The sequence below is a fragment of the Pantherophis guttatus genome, chromosome 2 (genome assembly GCF_059756535.1).
Source record: "Pantherophis guttatus breed Tessera chromosome 2, ASM5975653v1, whole genome shotgun sequence".
NCBI classification, from domain to species: Eukaryota; Metazoa; Chordata; class Lepidosauria; order Squamata; family Colubridae; genus Pantherophis; species Pantherophis guttatus.
In genome coordinates this window covers 62,868,750-62,892,071 of record NC_142064.1, presented here as the reverse complement: position 1 = coordinate 62,892,071, position 23,322 = coordinate 62,868,750, and the positions used below count along the sequence as shown (strand labels likewise).

Genomic DNA, 23,322 nt, shown 5'->3' with positions numbered 1-23,322 from the left:
CACTGATCATGTTACCTAGTTTGGTAATGAAATGCCTGCAAGAAAACAACCAAGCTCCGAGAGCACCAAGGATTCTGTAGTTCCATCCTGAGTTACCAGTATTTCCTTCTATCAGACACTTTCATACAAAAGCTTGATACAAAAACATCTAGATCAGTGGTGAAATCTAAAATTTGTTACCACCGGTTCTGTGGGTGTGGCTTGGTGGTGGGTGGGCGTGGCAATTATTATTATTTTTTTACTTTTAAACCCATTTTTTCTACAATCTCTTCAACGAAGAGATTGTAAAAAAATGCTTATAAAGGCTCTGACGATCCCAGCTGAGTTGCCTGATCGGCAGAGGCTTTTTTTCTTTTAAAAGCCTCTGCCGATCAGGCAATTCAGCTGGGATCGTCAGAGGCTTTTAAAAGCATTTTTTTACAACTTCTTCAGCTGAAGAGGTTGTAGAAAAAATGCTTTTAAAAGCCTCTGCCAATCCCAGCTGAGCCGTGCGATCATCAGAGGCTTTTTTTTTTAACTTTTAAAAGCATTTTTTCTGCCAAAGAGGTTGTAAAAAAAAATGCTTTTAAAAATTAAAAAAAAGCCTCTGATGATCCTGCAGTTCAGCTGGGCATGGGGGGGGGGGGCAGGGATTTTTGCTACCAGTTTTCTGAACCACCCGTCTCCATCGCTACCGGATCAGGTGATCCAGTCCGAACCGGGAGCATTTCACCCCTGGTTTTCTCTACTGCACAGTAAGCATTATTGTATTGTTCAAGATTAGATGATTATCAATCTAAAATCTAAGAGTTATATTGCAATATAATTGAGAAGGAGATCCAAAGAATTGGATAGAGAAAGGGTGGTGTTTTTCTCCCTTCCTCAAGGACTATACGAAAAGTAAACTTTTCTTTATATATATCATTTTCCTGCCAGAACCCTAATTCCACAGAATTTATAAATTATCAGGAGATTAATCCATTTGTCAGTTTTTCCTACTACCTATTGATATATATTGAATTGATAAGTTCATCTTTCTTACTGATGTTCAGTTAGTTTAAAGTCATCAGTACAGTATAAAACTATTGACAAAATTCCAAATTCCAAGAAGTTCTGCTAATATAGCGGAATTCTTCCTCACCGCAACAGAAATTAAAACATAAAATGAAAAATCTCTTGTTTCCCTCTCATACAATGAGCTGTGTTATTCTAATATTATTTCACAATACAATCATAATTCACAAACTGATTGTGGACCTATTTTGAGTTTGTGTGGTGGGTTTGTTTGTTTTTTTTACTGTGAGGAAATTACCTTTTCTTATAGTTATCCTGTTTTACTTCAGATTGGTAGGCAAGACTAAGCTCAAAATAGATTGAAAGCTCTTTGTATGCTATAAATATATCTTGGAACACTTTATGCTTGGCTCAATAAATCTTTGTGCACTTTGTGAGAGTTGTCTGAAAAGCTGAAATTACAGTACTACATTTATAAGTCTGGACAGCTCTAAAGAATTGCCGTCATCTGAATTGTAAAGATGGAAGTTCATAACATTTTTAAGAGCAAGGGTATAGGAGTGCATGAAAATTTAAAATTAATTTTTAATTTCTAATGTAAGTAAAGTTTGGTCATTTGGCCAAGAAAAATTGAAAACCAAATGTGCATCTGACATGACAAGCTGTCCTGTTGTTTTAGTTGTTATGCTCTTGTGTGCCTCATTCTTGTAAAATGGTTATTTTATAGGACTTTTCCCATTATAAGTTGCTTGATATATTTCAACTCTTCTATTGAGGGCATATTTTTCTTTGCAACTGACCGCAAAATGAATTTGTAGATTTACTAGTTTATTACTTAACAAAAACACCATGTTTCTTTCATAGTATGGGCGAACTCCTTTACATCTGGCTGCAAATAATGGAATCCTTGATGTGGTCCGTTACCTCTGTCTTAGCGGGGCTAATGTGGAGGCTTTAACATCTGTAAGTAGGGCTTTTTTGTTTTCTGCTTATTAGCAGTTTTCTATTAAAAACAGTGGAGTCCTTACTACTCCCTGAGTTCAGCTGTTTGTTTGCCGATGGTTCATTACCCAACTAGGGAACATCAGTGCAGGTGAGTGAGTGGTTTGTTCTTTGTTTATATAGAGTAGCTTGCTCTGACAGTTTTGAATTGGCAGGGCAACTATAAGCTACATGCATATGCATCAATAAGTTTAAGTCCAGCTGTATTGAACCATTTTGAAGACATGCCCTATTCAATGCTATAAAGGATGGGATTTCATTTTTAGTGTTGTCAGAGAAATCAGCCTTTATTTTAGTCTTTCTTTCTTCTACATTTGTAGTCATAACAAGGCACTTCTGACAACGCAGTCATGTTACTATTATAAAACCAGCAGTATGCAAACTTGATCCATTTATGGCAACTGAAATGCAACTGAAACTTTATGCAAATATTGCATAAAGAAATCAAGACACAGAATTTTATGTCCACATGCATGTATGTATGTGTTTACTGAAGAGTCATTTTCCATCAACCTCCAATAAGTAACTTGTGTTCCTTCCCCTCAAATAAATAAATATAACTGTAATAAAGTTAAGAAGCACAGTGAAAAATGTAAGACTAAGTTTGAATATAAAGACTAAATTGGTACAAAAACCAGCCTTAGAATTGAAATGGTAAATAGCTTCTGCCTTTTAGGATCAGCCATCAACAATATGCTCAAGAAATAGATCATAGACTAGCACTTTACAGAGTAGTCATGAAGGCTTTGGAAAAAATATGCTGGGATGTTTTTATACCTATGCAGATCAGAATAGTGCAGACAGTGGTATTGCCTGTGACACTTGTGGAAGTGAACATTAATTTTGAAAAAGCCAGATAGAGCATTGATGCTTCTGAACTTGAAGATTCCTGAGAATATCAAGGATAGCCAAGAAAAGAACAAATGGAAACAAACAAAATCAGCCCAAGGTTTTCAAGAGACAAATGAGCTCCTCTGAGAAATCTATAATGTTGAGAAATGTGGAAGGAAGTAGAAGAGGATAATCAGCAGCAAGGTGGATAAACTCAGACACCATGGCAATGGGTTCACCAAGGACCAGGTTAGGAACAGATTTTCATGGAGAAAATCTACGTGGTTGCTAAGAGTTGACACCAACTTAATAGCACATAATCAGAAAATATTGAATTACAGAATTCTGTGGTGCTTGTAAACATGCTAACATTATCACCAAAAAGCAAAATAGGGACAAAATAAGGCTAAGGTTAGGGTGGGAAAGGCATTGGAGATTGGAAAAAAAATATTCTAATAATTTATACAGATTATTTTAACTGTATAAATTAATTCCTAATAACACCAAGAATGGTAACCACTAATCTATAATGCATTAGGCCTAAACAAATGTTACATTGTACCCAATTCCTGCATTTTAGATAACATCTTTGTCTGTTTATTTCTGTTCTTATGTTTGTGCCAGCCAAAATAGGCAATTTAGATCCTTATTTGCATTTGTGTATTTTTAGCTATCGCTTATGTTGCATTTGTTGATCTAATTATTCTTCGCAAAGATATAGAGGGATAAAAATAAATACGAATTGTTCCAAGCTCTAGAATCTGAAAATAAGATAACTCCCTCTTGCCGGGGGAAAAAAAGCCCAGATCCTCCTGGAAATAAAAGCTCTAAAAATATTAGAATACTGTTAAGCTTCAGATAGTGTTGTGAGGAAATAATTTTTTAGACCCTTACGCTGATTTATATTTCTGGTCAGAAAGATTTTGGCATTTATTAACCCCCATAAAAATATTAATCTAAGCTGGACAGTACGGACCATTCTACTACTATGTTGTTGCCATCAAATAAAAATACCTTTTTATAGAAGGCCCTTTATATAGAAGGGCGGCATATAAATTGCAATAAATAAATAAATAAATAAATAAATAAATAAATAAATAAATAACTCTTCTAATGTTTATTTCTCAAAACTAACCTTATAGAGTAGGTTACAACAATTTGAAAACATTAATTAGTAGTTGGCCCGTTATCTTCCATCCACATTAATACACCTGAACACTTCATTCTAATATTCTGCTTATATCTGCTTATATATTCTGCTTATATCTACGGGAACAATGAGAACAATCAATGCATCTCCTTGTTAAGTACAGGTAGTCCTCAACTTGCAACAGTTCACTTAGTGACCGTTTGAAGTTATACTGGCACTGAAAAAAGTGACTTATGACCATTTTTCACACTTGCAGCATCCCCATGGTCACGTGATTTACATGCAGATGCTTGACAACTGACTCACATTTATGACGGTTGCAGTGTCCCAGAGTCATGTGATCCTCTTGCGATCTTCTGACAAGCAACGTCAATGGGGCAGCCGGATTCACTTAACAACCATTTTACTATTTTAAGAACTGTAGTGATTCACTTAACAAATGTGGAGAAAAAAGTCGTAAAGTGCGACAAAATTCACTTAACAAATTGGCAACATAAATTTTGGGCTCAATTGTTGTTGTAAGTTGAGGACTACCTGAATGTGTGTCTATAGAACAAAAAAATAATTAACACATCACTTTCTGTTATTATATTAAAAAGTGCATATTCAGCTGAAAACTTCAAGCTCAGTATCAGTGGTATCCTTCATAGAAATAATGCCTATATTCTAAGCATTGCTTAGACTGATGCTTATAAGGCAAATACTGTTAAGTGATACTGCTATGATGCATGTTTGGTTTCATGTTTGGCAAAGAAAATCAGGAAAATGTACACAAGAGTTTACAATGGTGCTTACAAGTTTGTGAACCCTTTGGAATGTTAAACATTTTTGCGTAAGTATGACCTAAAACATTGTCGGTTTTCCACAAAAGTCCTAAAACTAGATAAAGTGAACCCAATTAAACAAATGTCTCAAAGTCATTTTATTTACTGTATTTTTCAGAGTATAAGACACACCTTTCTCCCCCCTAAAAGGAGGTGAAAATTTAGGTGCATCTTATACACAGAATGTAGCCCTGCCCACCCACTGGCCCGCACCCTTTGGTCTCTGCATCGCAGCAGTTACCTCCTTGCAAGCAAACAGCAAGAAAAAACAGCTTCTTTCAGCTTCAGCACAGCCTAATTAGCACAAGTTGATTGGATCGGCCTCCCGACTCTCAGCTGATTTTGATCTGTCCCCATCTACATACACACACAAACACAGCCAGCCGAGGGTTAAGAAAGTACTTGGCACGCACACAGGTCGTTATCTCAAACTTGGCAACAATATAAGCACCGTCTGCCAAAAGCTTTACTGCAACAGATAACATAAAATTACATACGCATTGCAAATAGTCCAGCAAAATAATATCCCTTCGGCAGCTTCAGACGTTGTTCAAGTGACTAGCCAGAGTTAGTTTTTGTTCGTCACAGATTTTTACCAGCCACCACCCTCTTTTATATAGTCTCTGGGGTGTGGTCCAGTGACTCAGCTATAATCCCTAGCACGCCTCCTTAACTGCTGCAACCATTTATCACGCCTTCATTGGCGTGCATCCAGGAATGACAGCTCTCCTTCCTCGCCCTCATCAGAGACACCTGGCTCCTGGCCAATCTCCCCTTCCTCGGCCGGCACCTGAGGCAGTGCCAGAGGGGAGGGGCCTGGAGAGGGAGGCCTGGCTGACTCCTCTCCCTCATGTTCGGAGCCTTCTTCCTCCGATGAGATAGGCTCAGAGGGCGGGGCCACAACAGATTTGCTCTCAGCTGTTTTGCGCAGGGCTCTGCTGCTTGCTGCAAAGAGGTAAATTTCTGGAGCAGATTTTTTTTTTCCTTGTGCTAATCAAGCTATTCTGAAAACGAAAATGAAAGTAAAGCAAGCTGTTTGCTGCAAAGATGCAAAATTGCTCAAAGGCAAAGGGAGATTTCTTTTTCTTCTTTTTCTCACCAAAAAAGATAGGTGCGTCTTATACTCCGGTGCATCTTATACTCCAAAAAATACGGTATTCATTTATATATTGGGGAAAATAATCCTGGGTCGGGCTAAGAGTTTCAGGTGTTACAGAGGTTAGGTGCCACAACTGAAAAGACATGCTTCTTGGCATTCTTTAATTGATTGCAGCAAGAGAGTGCTCCTGCTACCAGATTTGGTAGAACAGGAGATAGGTGGTCCTTTAATAAATTTATTAGTTAAATAACTAAATAAAATGCTGTGCTTCTTATAAACTTTAATACTTTAACACTGATAATTTTCAATACCTTGCTTCTTATTAGATCAGTAAAAACATATCTACTTCACCATCTTATAAAGCATTTTTGTATTGCTCACTAAAAAAATATAGAAAAACACAGTTTGAGAAAGTAGAAAGTTGCTTTAAGATGTTAAACTTTAAACATCAAATATCAAATAATTGTAAAATGATCTAGAAATGATGAGATAGTTACGTTGCTAAATACATTAAAGGTTCCATACAAAATATCTTCTAATCTGTTTCTTTATGAAAATTTATTTTCTTACCATCCTGAAATCAATAGAATGATGGTACTTCTTCATACATGAACAAACATTCATTTTAACTGACTTTTTGTCTTCTAATAGGATGGAAAAACAGCAGAAGATTTGGCTAGAGCAGAGCAGCATGACCATGTAGCTAGTCTGCTTACAAGGTTGAAAAAGGTAAAGGAATGAAATTGCACTATTATTTATATTTAAATTTATATCCTATCTTTCTGTTTTTTTATTTAAGTAAGTTCTCAGAGCATCTTAGAGTAAGCACACAAAGTGACTTATAATGAAGAATCAAGCTTTGTATCACTTCCACCTAACACTTTAAAAGGCGTTATGAAAAAATGTTTCAAGAAATTTGGAAACAGTGATTATCTAATAATTTCTTGTCAGTTCTCAATTTGACAGAGTTCTGTAGGAGTCTTGAGGGAATTCTGAGAATCAAGTAAACATGAAGCAATGAATATCTTAATTATAAGAGAATCCTAGTTTTAGTTTAATTATAAAATAAAAATGCAGGTAATTTTGATATTAATTGAAATTGTTTAGTGAAAAAGAACAAATTTCATTTGAATAGTAATAATGGCTTAAAATGCAGTATAGCAGGCTAACTGCTCACACTGCCAGGAGTTTGATTCCTTTGATCCTGCCCAGCTGAAGGTTGATTTGGCCTTCCATCCTTCCGAGGTCAGTAAAATAAGGCCCCAGATTGTTGGGGGCAATATGCTGACTGTATACTGCTTAGAGAGAGCTATAAAGCAGTGTGAAGCGATATATAACTCTAAGTGCTATTGCTATTGCCATTTAGCCACAACTTACAAAGCCTATAAGTCACAGGGAGTTAGGTGGCATATAATTGCCTAACTGGCATATATGAATGTGAAATCACAGCTGCTAATTCTTTAGCTACTGTTCACCTTCATATACATTGAATTCTTCCCAAGAACTCAGGATGTCATAATGTATTGGTGATATGCACTGATCCAAGGATTGTAGCCTTTTGTAATTGCTAGATGGAAATTTTGTCAATGGGCAGATTTTCTAAGTGCTGTTCAATATTTTTTTTAATATGACACCCAGTGTGTCGATAACCACTGAGACCACCATGGTTGCTTTATGCCATAATCTTTAGATATTCTCCAACGTTTGTCATCTGTTCTTATTATTCTTATTACATCATCCATTGCCTTATTCATTCATTCATTGGATTTGTATAGCCACCCATTTCACATTTCACATACATGACTCTAAGCAGCTTGCAATAAAATAGATAAGTATAAAACGTAAAACATATAGCAGCTGAGCATCAGTGAACTCTACCCATCTAGTTTAGAAATTTTAGGAAGGCCTATCAGTTCTCCCATCTCTGTTAAATAGTCATGGAATAAGCTTTTGATGCTGGCAAATAGGCATGGGCATCCTTGTAGGCATGGCCATGTTGGTTGTATTTTTAATTTATTATTTTATTTTTGTGTTATTTGTATTTAATTCACTTTGTTCTAAATTATCTAGAAATTTAAATCATATTTAAATAATGATTTGTAATTTTAATCAGAATGCTAAATCTGGATAGCTGTCTTTTTTTTTTTTTTTTTTGAAAATATATTACAAAGTATATTTAGTCTAATATTTGTCATCATAACTTTGTATCTGATTTAATACCTGTTTTATCTTTAGGATACACATAGGGCATTATTCATCCAGCATCTTAGACCTACTCATAATCTACAGCCAAGAATAAAAATTAAACTCTTTGGCCACTCTGCATCTGGGAAAACAACTCTTGTGGAATCTTTAAAGTGTGGGCTACTAAGAAGCTTCTTCAGAAGGCGCAGACCTAGGCTCGCTTCTACAAATTCTGTCCGATTTCCTCCTTCACCTTTATCTAATAAGCCAACAGGTACCACTTTTAAGGATGTTTATTTTGTGTTACCAGCACTGGAAAAACATTATAATAAGAATAGGTCTTTTCATTATGTATTTATGGTAGTGTGGCCACATTCTGTAATGCAATTCTGCACTCCTTTGTAAACGGAGGTTGAATGGAATGATTCTTTTTAGAGAGAAATCTATGCCATCACGAAAGCAAATGCATACTCAGGTGGAAGAAAAGTTGTACTTCAAAATAGTAGAGCATTGTCAGTGTAGCGATGAAAGTGAAATTTGTTTCATTTTGCTAGACAGCCTGTTTTCTGTTTCAGTGATACATTAAGGTAGTAGCATTTGGTCTCACAAGTCATGATGATCTATTCAGTATTTGGATAATAGATCACCAGGGCTTAGATGGATAGTAGGCTAAACTAGAAAGCTGAAAAAGCATCTCTAAAGTTAGTAATATCAAACTGTGGTCAGTGAAACAGCGTGATTGTCTCCCTGTAGTTACTATGAGTCAATCTCCATCCGAGAGCATCTTTATGTTTCATAATTATCTAAGGTTTAAAATGGACAAGGTATGAAAAGTAATAACACACTGGAATTCATTATAGTTAATTGTGAAGGAAGTATGTTTTTCTACTGTCCAAATGTTTTTATAGTACAGGAAAATGCAATATCCCTGAGGCATATATCTAGCCTTCTACCCATCTTTATATCTGAAATAAATTAGTGAAATAATTAGTAAATATGCTTCTGAATTGATTGCCTTAGCTAAGCCTTTAACAGCAATAATAGTCAAATTGTTAAGTAGGGCTTCTGAGAACAGATTGTTAGTGCTTAAGGCACTCCAGTCTCTTGCCCTCCCCCCCAAAAAATGAGATTTAATTATTATTATTGCCAATCTTGAGCTATCACAAAAGCTTTATTCCACATGATAAAAACCAAAAGCTTTCAAGGGTTTTTTTCCAAGTGATATCTCATAAAACATCAACATTTCACAAGGTCTTACAAGATTTGAGGGCAGGAAGCCTGGGAATTATTCACAATTGCACACTGTGTTAATAAAGATTTTGCAACCACACCATTGCAAAAAAAAAAAAAAAAGTACAGTGTGGTTCGGTGTCCAATGGTTTCTTTTGTAAATTAGAAACAAAATAGTTTATATTCCATAGTGATCTTAAGTATTTTAAAATAGCTTATATTCCATTATGATCATAAGTGTTTTTATATTTTACACTATTATCTTTTAAAACAAATCTCTTCTGTGGGTTGTCGTTTATAGCTATTATGCTTAAGAACTTTCAATGAGGCATTTGTTAGGATTCTTTTTTTCACTTAACTTTAAGTGTTTTAACAGATCATCCTTTGGAAATCTGCATGATAAGTAAGGTAAAGTTTTTCTTGTAAAGCATCATGTTTGTTTTTACTCTGAATAAATACTTTATATTCGGGCTGTCCAAGATTGACAGCATTAAGACTTGTGGACTTCAACTCCAGAATTTCCAGCCAGCATGGCTGGCTATGGAATTCTGGGAATTAAAGTCCACAAATCGTAAAACTTGCCAAGGTTGGACAGCCCGAATATAAAGTATCTATTCAGAGTAAAAACAAGGTTTCAAAATTAGATGGGAGGTAAGTTCCCATTACTTGTTTAATTCTTGAGTACTTAGTCTTTAATGTCTGTTAAGAGAAGATAGATCAGGTCAAGGCCCTTGAGAAAGAAGCTTGATTTAATCACCCAAATGCCTTATTTGTTCATTGGTTTTTAACACAGTGTGAACAAAATAAAAATATTTTGCCACATTTTGAACAGGATATTGTCAGACTGAGGTGTGTCTACAGATGGGGAATCAGAATGCTAAGAAATCTCAAAATCAAATCCTATAAAGAATACTTGTAAAACAGACCAAAGAATAGAAGAATTTTCCATGATAGCTATATTGAAATATCTAAAGTGTTGTCACGTACTATACAAAAATAAAACAGGAAGGTTCTTTGTTGCTCTAGAAGAGAGATTAGAGCCCCTAAACTAAAATTTCATAGAGATTTATTTTAGTTTAAGAGTAAAACTATCCTAATCTAATTAGGTTATCTAACAGGATGATAACTTAAGTTTTGATAGGATGAATTGTTATCTCAAAAAATTGCTTCTCTATCAAGGTCAGCAATGTTTTCCAGGAACAGGGCTTGAATATCTGGAAATAACCTCCTTCATTTCTTTTATTTGGAGCTTGCCAGTGTTTGCTTTTATTGGGATGCAAAATTGAAAAATAGTAACTGGTTTTTCTTCTAGAGCACTGGGGAAAAAAGTTCACTGAAAAACAGAATATAATTTTGAGATGTGATTCCCAGTGAATTATTGAAAACTGATATTAAGCAGCTTGCTTAGTTTTGCTGACTCTTTTATTGACAAAGGGCACTCCTTTTGGATTCCTGAGGACTGAATGCAGTATTAGAGTGGTCCATCTGGAAAACAGGGACAGAACTGAGCCAGTCAGATATCAAAAAATTGATTTAGGCAGGAAGATCAAAAAAGAATATGCATTCCATCCCTATTGGAAATTGTGACATTGGTTGAGAAGCAAGTCAGAGACAGGAGATGAAAATCTGAGCCATATAATAACTTGTTCCATCTGGTAAAGAAATGCACCAGCATTTCCTGGGCAGCTTTGGATGTGTTGCATGGAGAGATAGGATCTAGTTTTAAAAATGTGGTTCAATTTCTATTCAACTCTGCCCTTGACATGTCTGAAGTCAAAGCAATCAACCAAATTGTTGTATTGCTCCCAGATCTGTATTCATAAAGATTGCAGATCACTATATTCTCTTCAGTCAAAAATTTGAAAATATGCCCTTTGGATTCCTCAATATATTTGTTGGGCTTTTGAAACTTGGAATGAAAGATAGCCTTCTTGAACACACACTTTTTTTGATTGAACCTTTGGCCTCCATCATATTCCTGAATGGTTACATTTTATATGAGAAATTGGAAATTAACTTTGATTTTGCAGGTTCTGTGGATAAGGTCTGATCAAGTTGCCTTTTGAAACAGAAAAAACTGAAATCAGTCAATGGGTATTGGAGCAGATCATCAAAGTCTTGAATATTCTGCCATGCAACCCTTTTGTTCTTTGTTCTTACTTGTGGCATCATGACAGCTGCATCCTTTGGAAAATTCATGCACAATGTCAAAGGTTGCACCTGTTTGTCAACACAACTGTGTATACATACAGTCATTTAACTTCATTATCAGTTGGCAGTTACAGTGCTTCAAGGACAGGTGCTTGACTTGCACTAACTCACTTTGAATCTATGTTCTGATGTTTACTCCTGTTGAACATGATCTGCCATTTCTTAGCAGAGTTAACTTGAGGATCGATGTATCTACTATTTATTTAACCTGACCTGTGCTTCACATCTAAGAATTTTCTTCTTACCTACAGTATGATAAATATATTACTCTCAATGTTTTTGGACGAAATCCTGCACTTAATGCATTTGGTTGTGTAGAATCTGAAAATATCCTTTACTATGGGGTAACCATTTTAACCTATTAATACTTTTTCTAAACAAATATAGTAGTAAGGCAAATAATTAATATAGTACCGTAATATATAAGCCACCTACATTGAAAATCCCTAAATTTATTCCATCTTTATCTCTGTATGTAGTCAAAAGTTATTTATGGTTTAAGGGAAAGTTTACTGTTAGAATCATGATCATTTTTCAATGGTAATATATTTATTATTATTAGATTTATATTCCTGCTTTTTGCCATAGAAGTTGAAAGACCCTCCTCTTAGTTTTCCCAACAATAGTAACCTTGTGAGTCAGGTTTGGCTGAGAGAATGTGGCTGACTCAGTGCCCTTCCTAATCCAGCATTTTAAGACAACATCTAATGACTTTTTAATCTAAAAGTATGCTAAAGTTTAATGCTATGTAAAATGGTCCAATAGTATACAAAGGCTGTTTATTTAATTCATACATTTGGAAAATATATTTCCATTTGTATATATGCCATATTTTCAAGGTGTGAGAAAATTCTCTGCTTTAAACAGATTTTATCTTTCTTATATCTAGAGAAAAGGAATTCATTCCACTGAATCCACTGAATTACTTGCCTAAGGCTGAAAGTGAAATCATTAGTCAATGCCTATCCCCTCTTTTTATTCAGATTATTTAAATCATTAAGACACTTCTTAATTTCTTAAACATTAAAGATTAAAACTTATTTAAAGAGGTTTGCAGATAATCCTGTTCACCTATATTAAAAATATAGAACGTTTTAAAGATATTGGTGTAGTAACTTGGTTCTCCACTAGAGGTTAGAAGAGTACAAATATATATAAAAAGAAGTTAAGGCCTATCAGGCAAATCTCTCTGTTTATTCCTCCACTTGGAAAATAGTTTCTTTTATGATACAGAGTAGCATATTGATATTCTAAGTGAAAGTGCTTTCAAATTGGAAGAAGCCTCTGAGCAACTTCAGAAGATTTCACCTTCCAGTTCAGTGGTTACAGCGCAGTGTATACTGTTCAGGAGATTCCAGCATCCTCAGTCAAGATTTAATACAGAAGAAAAAGGGTAAACAAATTGCCTTCATAATCATCCATATGGATGCACGGTGCATGTGCAGATGGGAATTCTGATGTTCATTAAATTACATTACATTAAATAATTAAAAATCTAGCTGTTTGGTTTAACATTTTTATTGAGTTATAAAGTATTATAAAATAGAAAAGTAAATAGAAAAGCAATGGGGGGAAGGGGGGAAAAAGGTGAAGAAAGATAAGAAAAAGAAGCACTGACTTCCGAATCTCTCTGTTACAGTAAAATAAGGCATTGACATCAAATCACAACTTTTTGCTTTTTCATAATAATATGAATGAGCCATTTCTATAAAGATCTATCAGTCTAATCGATAAAACCCAAAATCAAAGTTTCATTCTTTTCCATGTGCAGATGGGAATTCCGATGTTCATTACATTACATTATATTACATAATTAAAAACCCAGCTATTTGACTTTGGGCCAATCAGTCTCTCTCTCAGGCCAACTCACCTCACAAGATTGTTGTTGTGGGGGAAAATAGGAGGAAAAAGAAAGAATATTAGCCAATCAGTCTCTCTCTCAGGCCAACTCACCTCACAAGATTGTTGTTGTGGGGGAAAATAGGAGGAAAAAGAAAGAATATTAGCTATGTTCACCACCTTAAGTTATTTATTTATAAAAAATAAAAATAGATATTTGGAGGCCCACAAATTGGGAAAGGTTAAATATCAAAATAATAAATAATTTCTTCTTGGGAACCTTACCGATTTTGCTCACTTTCTTTTGTTTTTTATTCATAATTGGGAATGTGAGGAAAAAATGTGCAAAAAGGGCTGTTCCCAAAAACTTAAGTCTTTTCTAAGGAAAATGGATGGCTCTGACTGCTGATGGTACTGGGACTTTTCATCATCTTACCAAGCCTGCATTTTTACCGCTTTTAATTTGACAGAGTTTGAAATCATTATGTGGCCAATTTTCCAAAGTTTGCAATCTTTAATTTATATTCTTTCTCTAATCCAGTTTCAGTAAGTATTTCAAATCTGTATCCTGGCTGTGAGAATGTTAGCGTGAGAAGCCGAAGCATGATGTTTGAGCCGGGCCTGACCAAAGGGATGTTGGAAGTATTTGTTTCTCCCTCACATCATTCCCACTGCTCCATGGATGATCAGTCCACAAAGTGCATTGATGTGCAGAATGCTTATTTGAATGGTAAAGCATAAACTTTGGTGCATTATAAATTTTTTAAATATCACTGTCAGGGTCTTTGATGCAAATAAGTTCTACTTTAAATATTTATGCATTGCATTAAATATTTTCAGTACTTCAGCAACATTTACTTTTTTTGAATCTTGAATATACAACGTTCCGTGTAATAAATAGTAAGTTCATTATAAGCAGCGTAAAGGTAAAGGTTCCCCTCGCACATATGTGCTAGTCATTCCCGACTCTAGGGGACGGTGCTCATCTCCGTTTTAAAGCCAAAGAGCCAGTACTGTCTGAAGACATCTCTGTGGTCATGTGGCTGGCATGACTAAATGCCAAAGACGCACAGAACACTGTTACCTTCCCACCAAAGGTGGTCCCTATTTTTCTATTTGTATTTTTTATGTACTTTTGAACTGCTACCCTGTGTCCCCAAAAATAAGACATCACCCTGATAATAAGCCCAATTGGGCTTTTGAGTGGATGTGCTAAAATAAGCCTCCCCCAAAAAATAAGTCCTCCCCAAAAATATTTAAATGCAGAGCTGGAAATCAGGTAAGATGGCAAGAGGTGCCCCATCTTGCTTCACACGCCCCAAAATAATAAGACCTCCGCAAAAATAAGGCCAAGCACTTTTTTCGGGGTTCAAAAAAATATAAGACAGGGTCTTATTTTCGGGGAAACACAGTAGGTTGGCAGAAGCTGGGACAAGTAACAGGAGCTCACCCCGTTACACGGCACTAGGGATTCGAACTGCTGAACTGCTGACCTTTCTCAGTGCTTAAATCTAACTGCAGCAATCAGATTCTATGGTGCACATGAGGCCAATCCCAAGAACTGCTGAGTTTAAGAAAAGCTACATTTGCACCCTGTGAACTCTTAAGTACCTTTTGCCTTTGTATTTCCCCAAAATGCTTCCTGTTCTTAATGATCACTTAATTTCGATACATCTGGAATTAATTTTAGCACTAAATTTTGTGCTTAAGTACAAGCTACTTTTTTCACTGGATTTATTGTAGCACTTTTTAAAGGTTAATTCTGAATAAGTTAAAAGTAAATGGAGCAGGGAGAGATCTAAATGGAGTCTTATAGGTAGTTTATCAAGTAGTGGGACGTCCAGCCAAGGTAGAACAGTCTGAGAAATACATATTCTCTCTGGAAATAAGAATGTTTTATTAACATTTCATAACTTCTTTCATTTATTAATTTGATAACAAACTTTTTGCTCTTGTAGGAATTGGTGATTTCAGTGTATGGGAATTCTCTGGAAATCCTGTCTATTTCTGCTGCTACGATTATTTTGCTGCAAATGACCCCACCTCAGTTCACATTGTGCTTTTTAGTCTTGAAGAACCTTATGAAATACAATTGAATCAAGTGACCTTTTGGCTTAGTTTCTTAAAATCATTAGTTCCGGTTGAAGAACCTATAGGTATGTCTATTTACACGATGCCAAATCATCTGTATCTGAAGAGAAACAGCTGAATTTTTAATAAATTTTTCATAAATTTTTCACTGAGATTACTGATGAGATATCTGTTAGTCATATTGTCTTAAATTTCTTATAAAATGTATCCATTAATGTGATTGCTCTATACATTAGAAAAGATTTGATTCATGTAATTCAGGATCATCTTCACTTTATTTCCGTGAAGTATTTTTCACCTGTTATGTGACATTTTCATTGAAAAACAGAATTAAAATGCATTGATTAAGTTTCTGTCCAAACTCATGTTGCTAAACTCATGTTCAGCAATGTTGCTAAAACTTTAATTAAATGGTCACATCATGGGATTGAAAGGTTTTTATTCCATGCTGAGACCATTAAAAATAACCTTTTATTTTTAATGTTGCTATTTATTTCTCCTGTGCAAAGCTTTCGGTGATGGAATTTGCTTTCTCAGCTATGCAGATAGTGTCTTTTTTTCATTTAACCTCTCCCCCCCCCCACACCGCCTCAAGATTTTTGAAGGTCCTTGAACCAGCCGTGCCACATCTTTAAATGGCTGCAGCCTCTTCTTGGCTTTGAGATTTAGTTCCCTTCGGGACACCTCCCTTGCAAGAAGAGTATCTCCTTGAATGATTTGCATAGGCTGGGTATTTATCTTTTGCAAACAGTCACTCAATTTACATGGAGGATTAATTGGCTTTTCCCAAGTCAGCTGTACATACATTCCTCTTCATTGCACATTCATTCATTTTTTTTTCCTTTGGGAAGATTTATTCCATCAACAACTTAGAGAAAATGAATTCTGGAGCTAAGAATTTTTCCATATATTTCAACAGTCGCTGAAGTGTATATTTATTTTTAATGTGCATAGATGTTTATTATTAACATTTAACTTTATTTTCAGTGCAGCCTTTTTGCACATCATCAAGAACCAATATTGATTACATTCTGAGAAACATTTATACTGTTAGAAGTAATAATTCCTATACAATTGTATCTGTGTTTATATTCAAAAAAGAAAAAAGTTTGAATGTGTTTTTGCATTATTTGCATTTAGGATGTATTGGTTCTTGCTCATGTTGATTTTTGTGGTGCTGCTACTGACATCTGTTTTAATTCAATAATTACTACAAGGTTTAAACCACTATTTTCAAAAAAACATGACATGTTATTTCCCCAGATGATGTATTTGTGAAAAGTTGTCTTTAGTGTTACCTCATTCTTGTCCCAAATGTATCTCTTTCTCACTCTCTCTCACTTTCCCATTCTTTTTCATGTTATCTTCAAGGCTTTCATACTTAATTCTCTCTTACATGAGAATGCTTTGTGTAAGTACTGTAAAGTTGCATTCATACCATTGTATGAATGGGTTTTAGATCAGTTGTTCCTTGCCTGTAACATCTACCATAAATTTGCAGTACTGTAGATTATTGTATCTAATAGATAGTCTTTTTAAAAACCCTCCAAAATTTAAATTATAAATAGACAGATTATGACTATTTATTCCCATTTATAATGTGTTTTCTTTATTTCATAAAATGGAGCGGTATGAATAAACGTAGAATAAATGTAGCCATTCTCTTCAGACCAAGAACACATATAGAAGCATATTACAGTACCAGGAAGAAAAATCTGTTTGTTCTGAAATTCTTCATTCTTTGTCTCCTGAAGCATTTGGAGGAAAGCTGAAAACTCCACTTCATGTTGCACTGGTGGCTACACATGCAGATATTGTTAATCTTCCACGTTCTGCTGGAGGAGAGTTCCAATATGACAAAGATACATCACTTTTGAAAGAAATTAGGAATAGGTAAGAGAGAAAACATTGTATAAATTACAGGAGTACCTGCCATATTTTGAAACTAACTGAAACTAACTGAATTGAGTTAACGTTGTTTTTTTAAAGAAAAATAAGGCATTCCATGCACAGGAAAAGTCCATATTAATTATACTCAAGAAGCAATCATTTTCTAATTCAAGATTGTGTTGCCACCATCTTGAAGGTTTTTCCTCACTTTCCATGCATTAGCACAGTGTTTCTCATCTTTGGTCACGTGAAGATGTCTGACTTCAACTCCCAAAATTCTAGGAGTTGAAGAATAGAATGGATAGAACAGGGATCTGCAATCTTAAACACTCAAAGAGCCATTTGGACCCCTTTCCCACAGAAAAGAAAACACCGGGAGCCACAAAAAGCTTCCCATGCCTGACTATATCTTGAGGGGCCACAGAACTAACGTGTAGTTGAATTAAACGTTCTGTTTTCTTCTGAAACTTTTCTTTTCTTGGATTGATCCATGGTTGGCCTACCGGGGGTTGAAAAGCTCAATAAATCTTGTGCCACATCGCACATTGGCAGTTGTGATGCGTGTTTTGAGTGATAGGGAGCCACAGCACAGGGGTGAAAGAGCCACATGCAGCTCCAGAGCCGCAGGTTGCTGATCCCTGGACTAGAAGCTTAGTATTGTAGAATGGACTAGAAGCTTCTATTATCTATAAAGCTTTTAATATATTTTAGTTTTTTATTCCAGTGTAAATTTATTCTAGATTCAGTAGTTTAAGCAAAGTAGAACCATGAGTTCCTGATCAATCTGTATTAAACATTTGTTACAATAGATTTCTGACTTAAGAAATAGAAAAATGAACTATGTTTAAAATAAATTTAAAAAACCATCCAGTCTCCCTTTATTCTTGGAGAACCTGAGTAAGGGGCCAGAATAACCCCTTTCAGAGGGAAATGGGTAATTAAATATGAAATATAGATAAAATAAGAATAAATAAAAGAAATAGTTGAAATAAAAATGAGTGATTCAGTTTAATGGAACTGGCTTTCAAATACACAGAGTCAAACAGCAAGTGGAATGCTCCATTTGTAATCTCAAGAAAGATTTTAATCTGCCAAAATTATTCAGTTAGTAAAATTGAGTTTTGGGGCTAAAATGATAATTATTTCTCCTCCCGGCCCGGGTTTTTTTTTTTTAGGTTTGGGAATGATGTTCACATTTTGGACAGATTATTTATTCTAGATGCTGGAGCATCAGGTTCAAAAGATATGAAGATCCTCCGATACCATCTTCAAGAGTTACGCAGTCAGATTATCTCTGTAAGTTATATGTACAGCCATGGTGTAGTCACTGACCAGGTCCTTACCTATTTTGAATGCAACCACAGTTATGTCACTCTTTCTGATATCGGAGAATGTTAACAATAATAGTTGGGTTGGAGTCACATCTATATGAATTAGAATGGAAATGTACTGTTTTGCTTATTAAGTTTTTATTATAATACATCTGTTTTTTAAAACATGTCACAACAATGCTGAACTTATTTTGGTGGAAGAGTTCCTGCCCATTTTTTAGAAGACAGCATTGTTCTCCAACCTAGTGGCATGAAAGAATATCCTATTTATCCACTTAATACAACTTTCAATTGCTATACCAAGTGAAAAAGGCAATTTCAGAGTCATTTATATGAAATAAGAAAAGTAATCCAAACAATAGAGAGATAAGAGGAAAGGAAACTCAACTTCAGGTGGGATGGCTGCATTGATTGGAGAAATTAAATCTTTTTCATGAAACAGGTTCAAGTTTCATCTAACCATTGAATAAAAAATACATTTGCACAATTACATGAAGTATATGTCAGTAATCTTAGTGTAATTGGCAATTACACTTACAGGCAATAAAAGATGTATATTGCTAAATAAAATTATTTTGTTAAAATGATATATTAAATGAAATCTAAGCAACAATAACAGTTTGCATTCTAGAAACCAAGTCTACTATGATTTTTTTTTCATAGACATGTCCACCTATGACTCACTTGTGTGAAAAAATAATTTCCACTCTACCATCATGGAGAAAAATAAATGGGCCCAATCAGCTCATGTCCCTTCAACAGTTTGTATATGATGTGCAAGATCAACTTAATCCATTAGCAAGTGAAGATGAGATTAGGCATATAGCCCTCCAGCTACACAGTATAGGCGAAGTAAGTAATACATTAATTATATGGATAATTCTATAGAAATGTTAATTATATAAAATTTTATGAAGTGCAATTTGCCTATCAGACTGGTTGCAAATTGTTGCTCCTACTAAGTTTTTCTTTTCTAAGTTCTACAGGCATGCAAAACATACAGTAGAGAAACCAAGCAGAACCTACTTCCTGTTTCAGCACTAACAGAAACTACATTTATGCCAACTGGTGTTTTTAAAAGATAGAAACAGCTTGTTTCTTTCTCTTGCAAAGTTCAATATATTATTAAAGGCCATGAGTGAATTTACAACTTAGAGAAATTCATACTACATTGAATAGGGTCATTGCCATGTGAAAAGATTTATGGTAGCCTAGTAGTTAAGAAAAATAGATTTATAGGCAGTCCTCACTTAATGACCACAATTGAGCTTCGATTTTTGGTCATAAGTCACTGCAGTCATTAAGTGGGTCATCAATGACTTGTCTCAGTTTTATAATCATTTTTACAATTGGCATAAAGTGAATCAGCATGGTCATTAAACAAAACACATATAGGACACTAAAGTTAGGGGTTTTTTTCTCTTGGAAGCTAGAAATTACATGAGGAATGCTTCACAATATGGTGTGTTTGTCACCAATGTGTGCATAAATAAAGTCTTGAATAAATTGGGAAGAAAATTGTGGAACAAAACAATCTTTTTCTAGTTTTTTTCCTGTGTTCAGAAACTGAATCCTGTTCAGGATTAGGGTTAGCATTAGGATGGATAGGATTCTACTCATTTGTACTCAATTGGATATGCTATCATAGGTATCTGAACATTTGAATATCAAAGCTCTTATAATTGTCTGGTTGAAAAACCATGGGGACTGTTGTAGATCTTGTCCTTTCTCTTTCATGTATATATGATTATTAACTATGTGACTTTTATCTTTCTAAACAGATCAACATCATGCAGAGTGAGACAGTCCAAGATGTTGTTCTGCTGGATCCTCGCTGGTTATGTTCAAATGTCCTTGGAAGACTTTTGTCTATAGAGAATCCTAAAGCCCTCCACCACTACAGAGGTCGATATACAATAGAGGACATCCAGCGCCTTATACCAGACAGTGATGTAGAAGAACTTATCCAAGTCTTGGATGCCATGGACATCTGTGCCAGAGATGTCAGCAGTGGAACAATGATTGATATTCCAGCCTTGATTAAGACTGATAGCCTCCATAGGTCTTGGGCTGATGAAGAAGATGAAGTTATGATTTACGGTGGTGTTAGAATTGCTCCTGTGGAACATCTAACCCCACTTCCTTGTGGCATTTTTCATAAAGTTCAGGTGAATCTGTGTCGATGGATTCATCAACAAAGCACAGAGGGAGATGCAGATATACGTTTGTGGGTCAATGGATCAAAGATTATGAACCGTGGAGCTGAACTTCTTGTACTGCTTGTCAACAATGGTCAGGGTATTGAGGTTCAAGTTAGAGGCTTGGAAATGGAGAAGATTAAATGCTGCTTATTCCTGGACTCTGTATGCAGTACCATTGATAATTTGATAGCCACCACATTGCCAGGGCTGTTGACAGTCAAACATTATCTCAGTCCTCAGCAGCTAAGGGAACATCATGAGCCAATCATGATTTACCAGCCAAGAGATTTTTTCCGCGCACAAAGTCAAAAAGAGACCTCCTTGACTAATACCATGGGTGGTTACAAAGAAAGTTTTAGCAGCATATTGTGCTTTGGGTGTCTTGATGTTTACTCACAAGGAAGTTTAGGAATGGATATCCATGTATCAGATTTGAATCTACTTACAAGGAGGAAACTGAGCCGACTTTTGGATCCACTTGATCCTATGGGCAAGGATTGGTGCCTTCTTGCAATGAACTTGGGCCTCCCTGATCTGGTCGCAAAGCATAATATAAACAATGGGAGTTCCAATGACTTCATCTCCAGTCCATCCTACTCCCTTCTCCAGGAATGGGGAAATGCCCCTGAAAGTACTGTGGGTATTCTGATGTCTAAGCTGAGGGAACTGGGCCGCAGAGACGCAGCTGACTTTTTATTGAAAGCATCTTCTGTGTTCAGAGTCAGTTTTGATGCAAATGGTCAGGAAGCTTATGCTTCAAGCTGTAATAGTGGGACATCTTATAATTCAATTAGTTCAGTCGTCTCTCGATAAAAGTAATAATGTGGAACTTTTTCTAATTTCAGCTAATGCGAAAGGATTCAGGATGGCAATCTTTTTTGGTATTTATAAGTTCTATATATTACTGTAATAAGTTGTCTCTGTTCCTCCACATTGCTTTATAAGTGACTAAAACCCTGAAACATTGCTTTTTAAGTAACACGTTGCTCTTACTTTAGTTATAAAAGACTAGTATAATTTCAGCTATTTTGCAATCTGCTTTTTAATGATTATTGTACTTTTTTGAATTCTATTGGTTTAACTGTTTAATTCTTCAATAGCTGGTCATTTTAACAAACCATCGTTCCTTGTACCGAAAACTGCACAATAATTAAGCTACATTTCTTACATACTCTTTTCCCCTTTTGTTTTATTTTAAAAACATAGATAGCCAAACAATGCTAATTGGTTTGGATTTGAACACCATGCTTAGAAATGAAAAAGTGAGTGCCTTTTGCAGAAAACTCATGTGGTTAAAATCAAGTTGTTTCTGTGGAAGCTGTAAGACAATGCTACCTCTATTTCATGTCTGCATGCTGGTTGTTGCAAGTGGTTGTTGCCTTTGTGTGTCATAAAGCATAAGATACTTGGTAACATGAAATCTGTTCCACTGAAGAGCTCTCATGTAGACTATCATGAGGGTAGAAATATGTAAGACGTTATGTTTATTCCGTTGAAGTGGAATGAAAACTTTCGAACTCCATGAACTTGCACCTTCCATTATTTCTACATATCTCAGGTAAAGATTTTACACAAATGTAAAGTTCACCAAGGCACATATACAAGTGTTAGCTAACTATGACTTATTCTGTATTTAACGGTGATCATTTGTGCAAAGCAAATGGTTTTTCACTTTCAGATACTAGTGTGCTTATTTCTTATACTTGAACGTTTAATTTCATTTTGTTTTTATTAAAGCAAGAGCTTAAAATTACTATGAGAGAAAATGACTTTCTTCTTTTCTGAAAAGCATGTAATATTAAAGGTACACTATATATTATGTGTATATACATATATAATATATGTATATATTAATACTGTTTTCCTTAATCTTTGTTGTAGTACAATTTTAAAATTTTTTACGAATAAATTGTTGCCTGTTGCAACTTTTTCATCATTCTTCATTTCCTATTTGCATTCATATCATTAATTACATTAATTATTTGGTTTATGGGCATGCAGAACAAATAGCTCTTGATTTTAACTATCTAGCCAACAACAGCTACAAATTTTCATTCCAAGAAACCATTTCATGTATCTCAATTTTCTTGTGACAGGACCGGACAGAATTAAGTATAAAATTTTACCCGAAGCATAGTATGTATTTTAATTCATAAATACGCAGTCAGCAATCTTGTAATATATCAACTAGATGCGAAAAAGTATTAAGTAATAGTATTATTATTATTATTATTAAATAAGGGTATTTTTCTGATCATTTTTTGAATATTCATAGAATCTAGGCAGGAGGATACTAGCTTTGTATTTGGAAGACTACCTTTCTGTTGTAGCATACTCATGCATACTAGAATGTAAGAAGAATGACCTGGGAAGGTACAAAGATAAAAATGTTTTTGAGGGTTTTGTTTTGCTAACTAATCACTTTTAGAATGTGTGAAGAGGAAAT

General features: G+C 35.0%; 1 protein-coding gene across 4 annotated transcripts in view; it reads left to right on the top strand.

Moving 5' to 3' along the window:
* Nucleotides 1–22,798, top strand: part of DAPK1 (death associated protein kinase 1) — a 73,649-nt gene extending 50,851 nt beyond the window's left edge. For all 4 annotated transcript variants that reach the window (XM_034410106.3, XM_087888256.1, XM_087888255.1 and 1 more), the window contains 9 exons: nt 1,858–1,956; nt 6,551–6,628; nt 8,135–8,357; nt 13,905–14,093; nt 15,322–15,519; nt 17,209–17,347; nt 18,520–18,640; nt 19,339–19,527; nt 20,457–22,798. In XM_034410106.3, the coding sequence (XP_034265997.1) occupies nt 1,858–1,956; nt 6,551–6,628; nt 8,135–8,357; nt 13,905–14,093; nt 15,322–15,519; nt 17,209–17,347; nt 18,520–18,640; nt 19,339–19,527; nt 20,457–21,689 (2,469 nt within the window). In that variant the 3' untranslated portion in view covers nt 21,690–22,798. The remainder of the gene's footprint in view (nt 1–1,857; nt 1,957–6,550; nt 6,629–8,134; nt 8,358–13,904; nt 14,094–15,321; nt 15,520–17,208; nt 17,348–18,519; nt 18,641–19,338; nt 19,528–20,456) is intronic.
* The last annotated feature ends 524 nt before the right edge of the window (nt 22,799–23,322 follow it).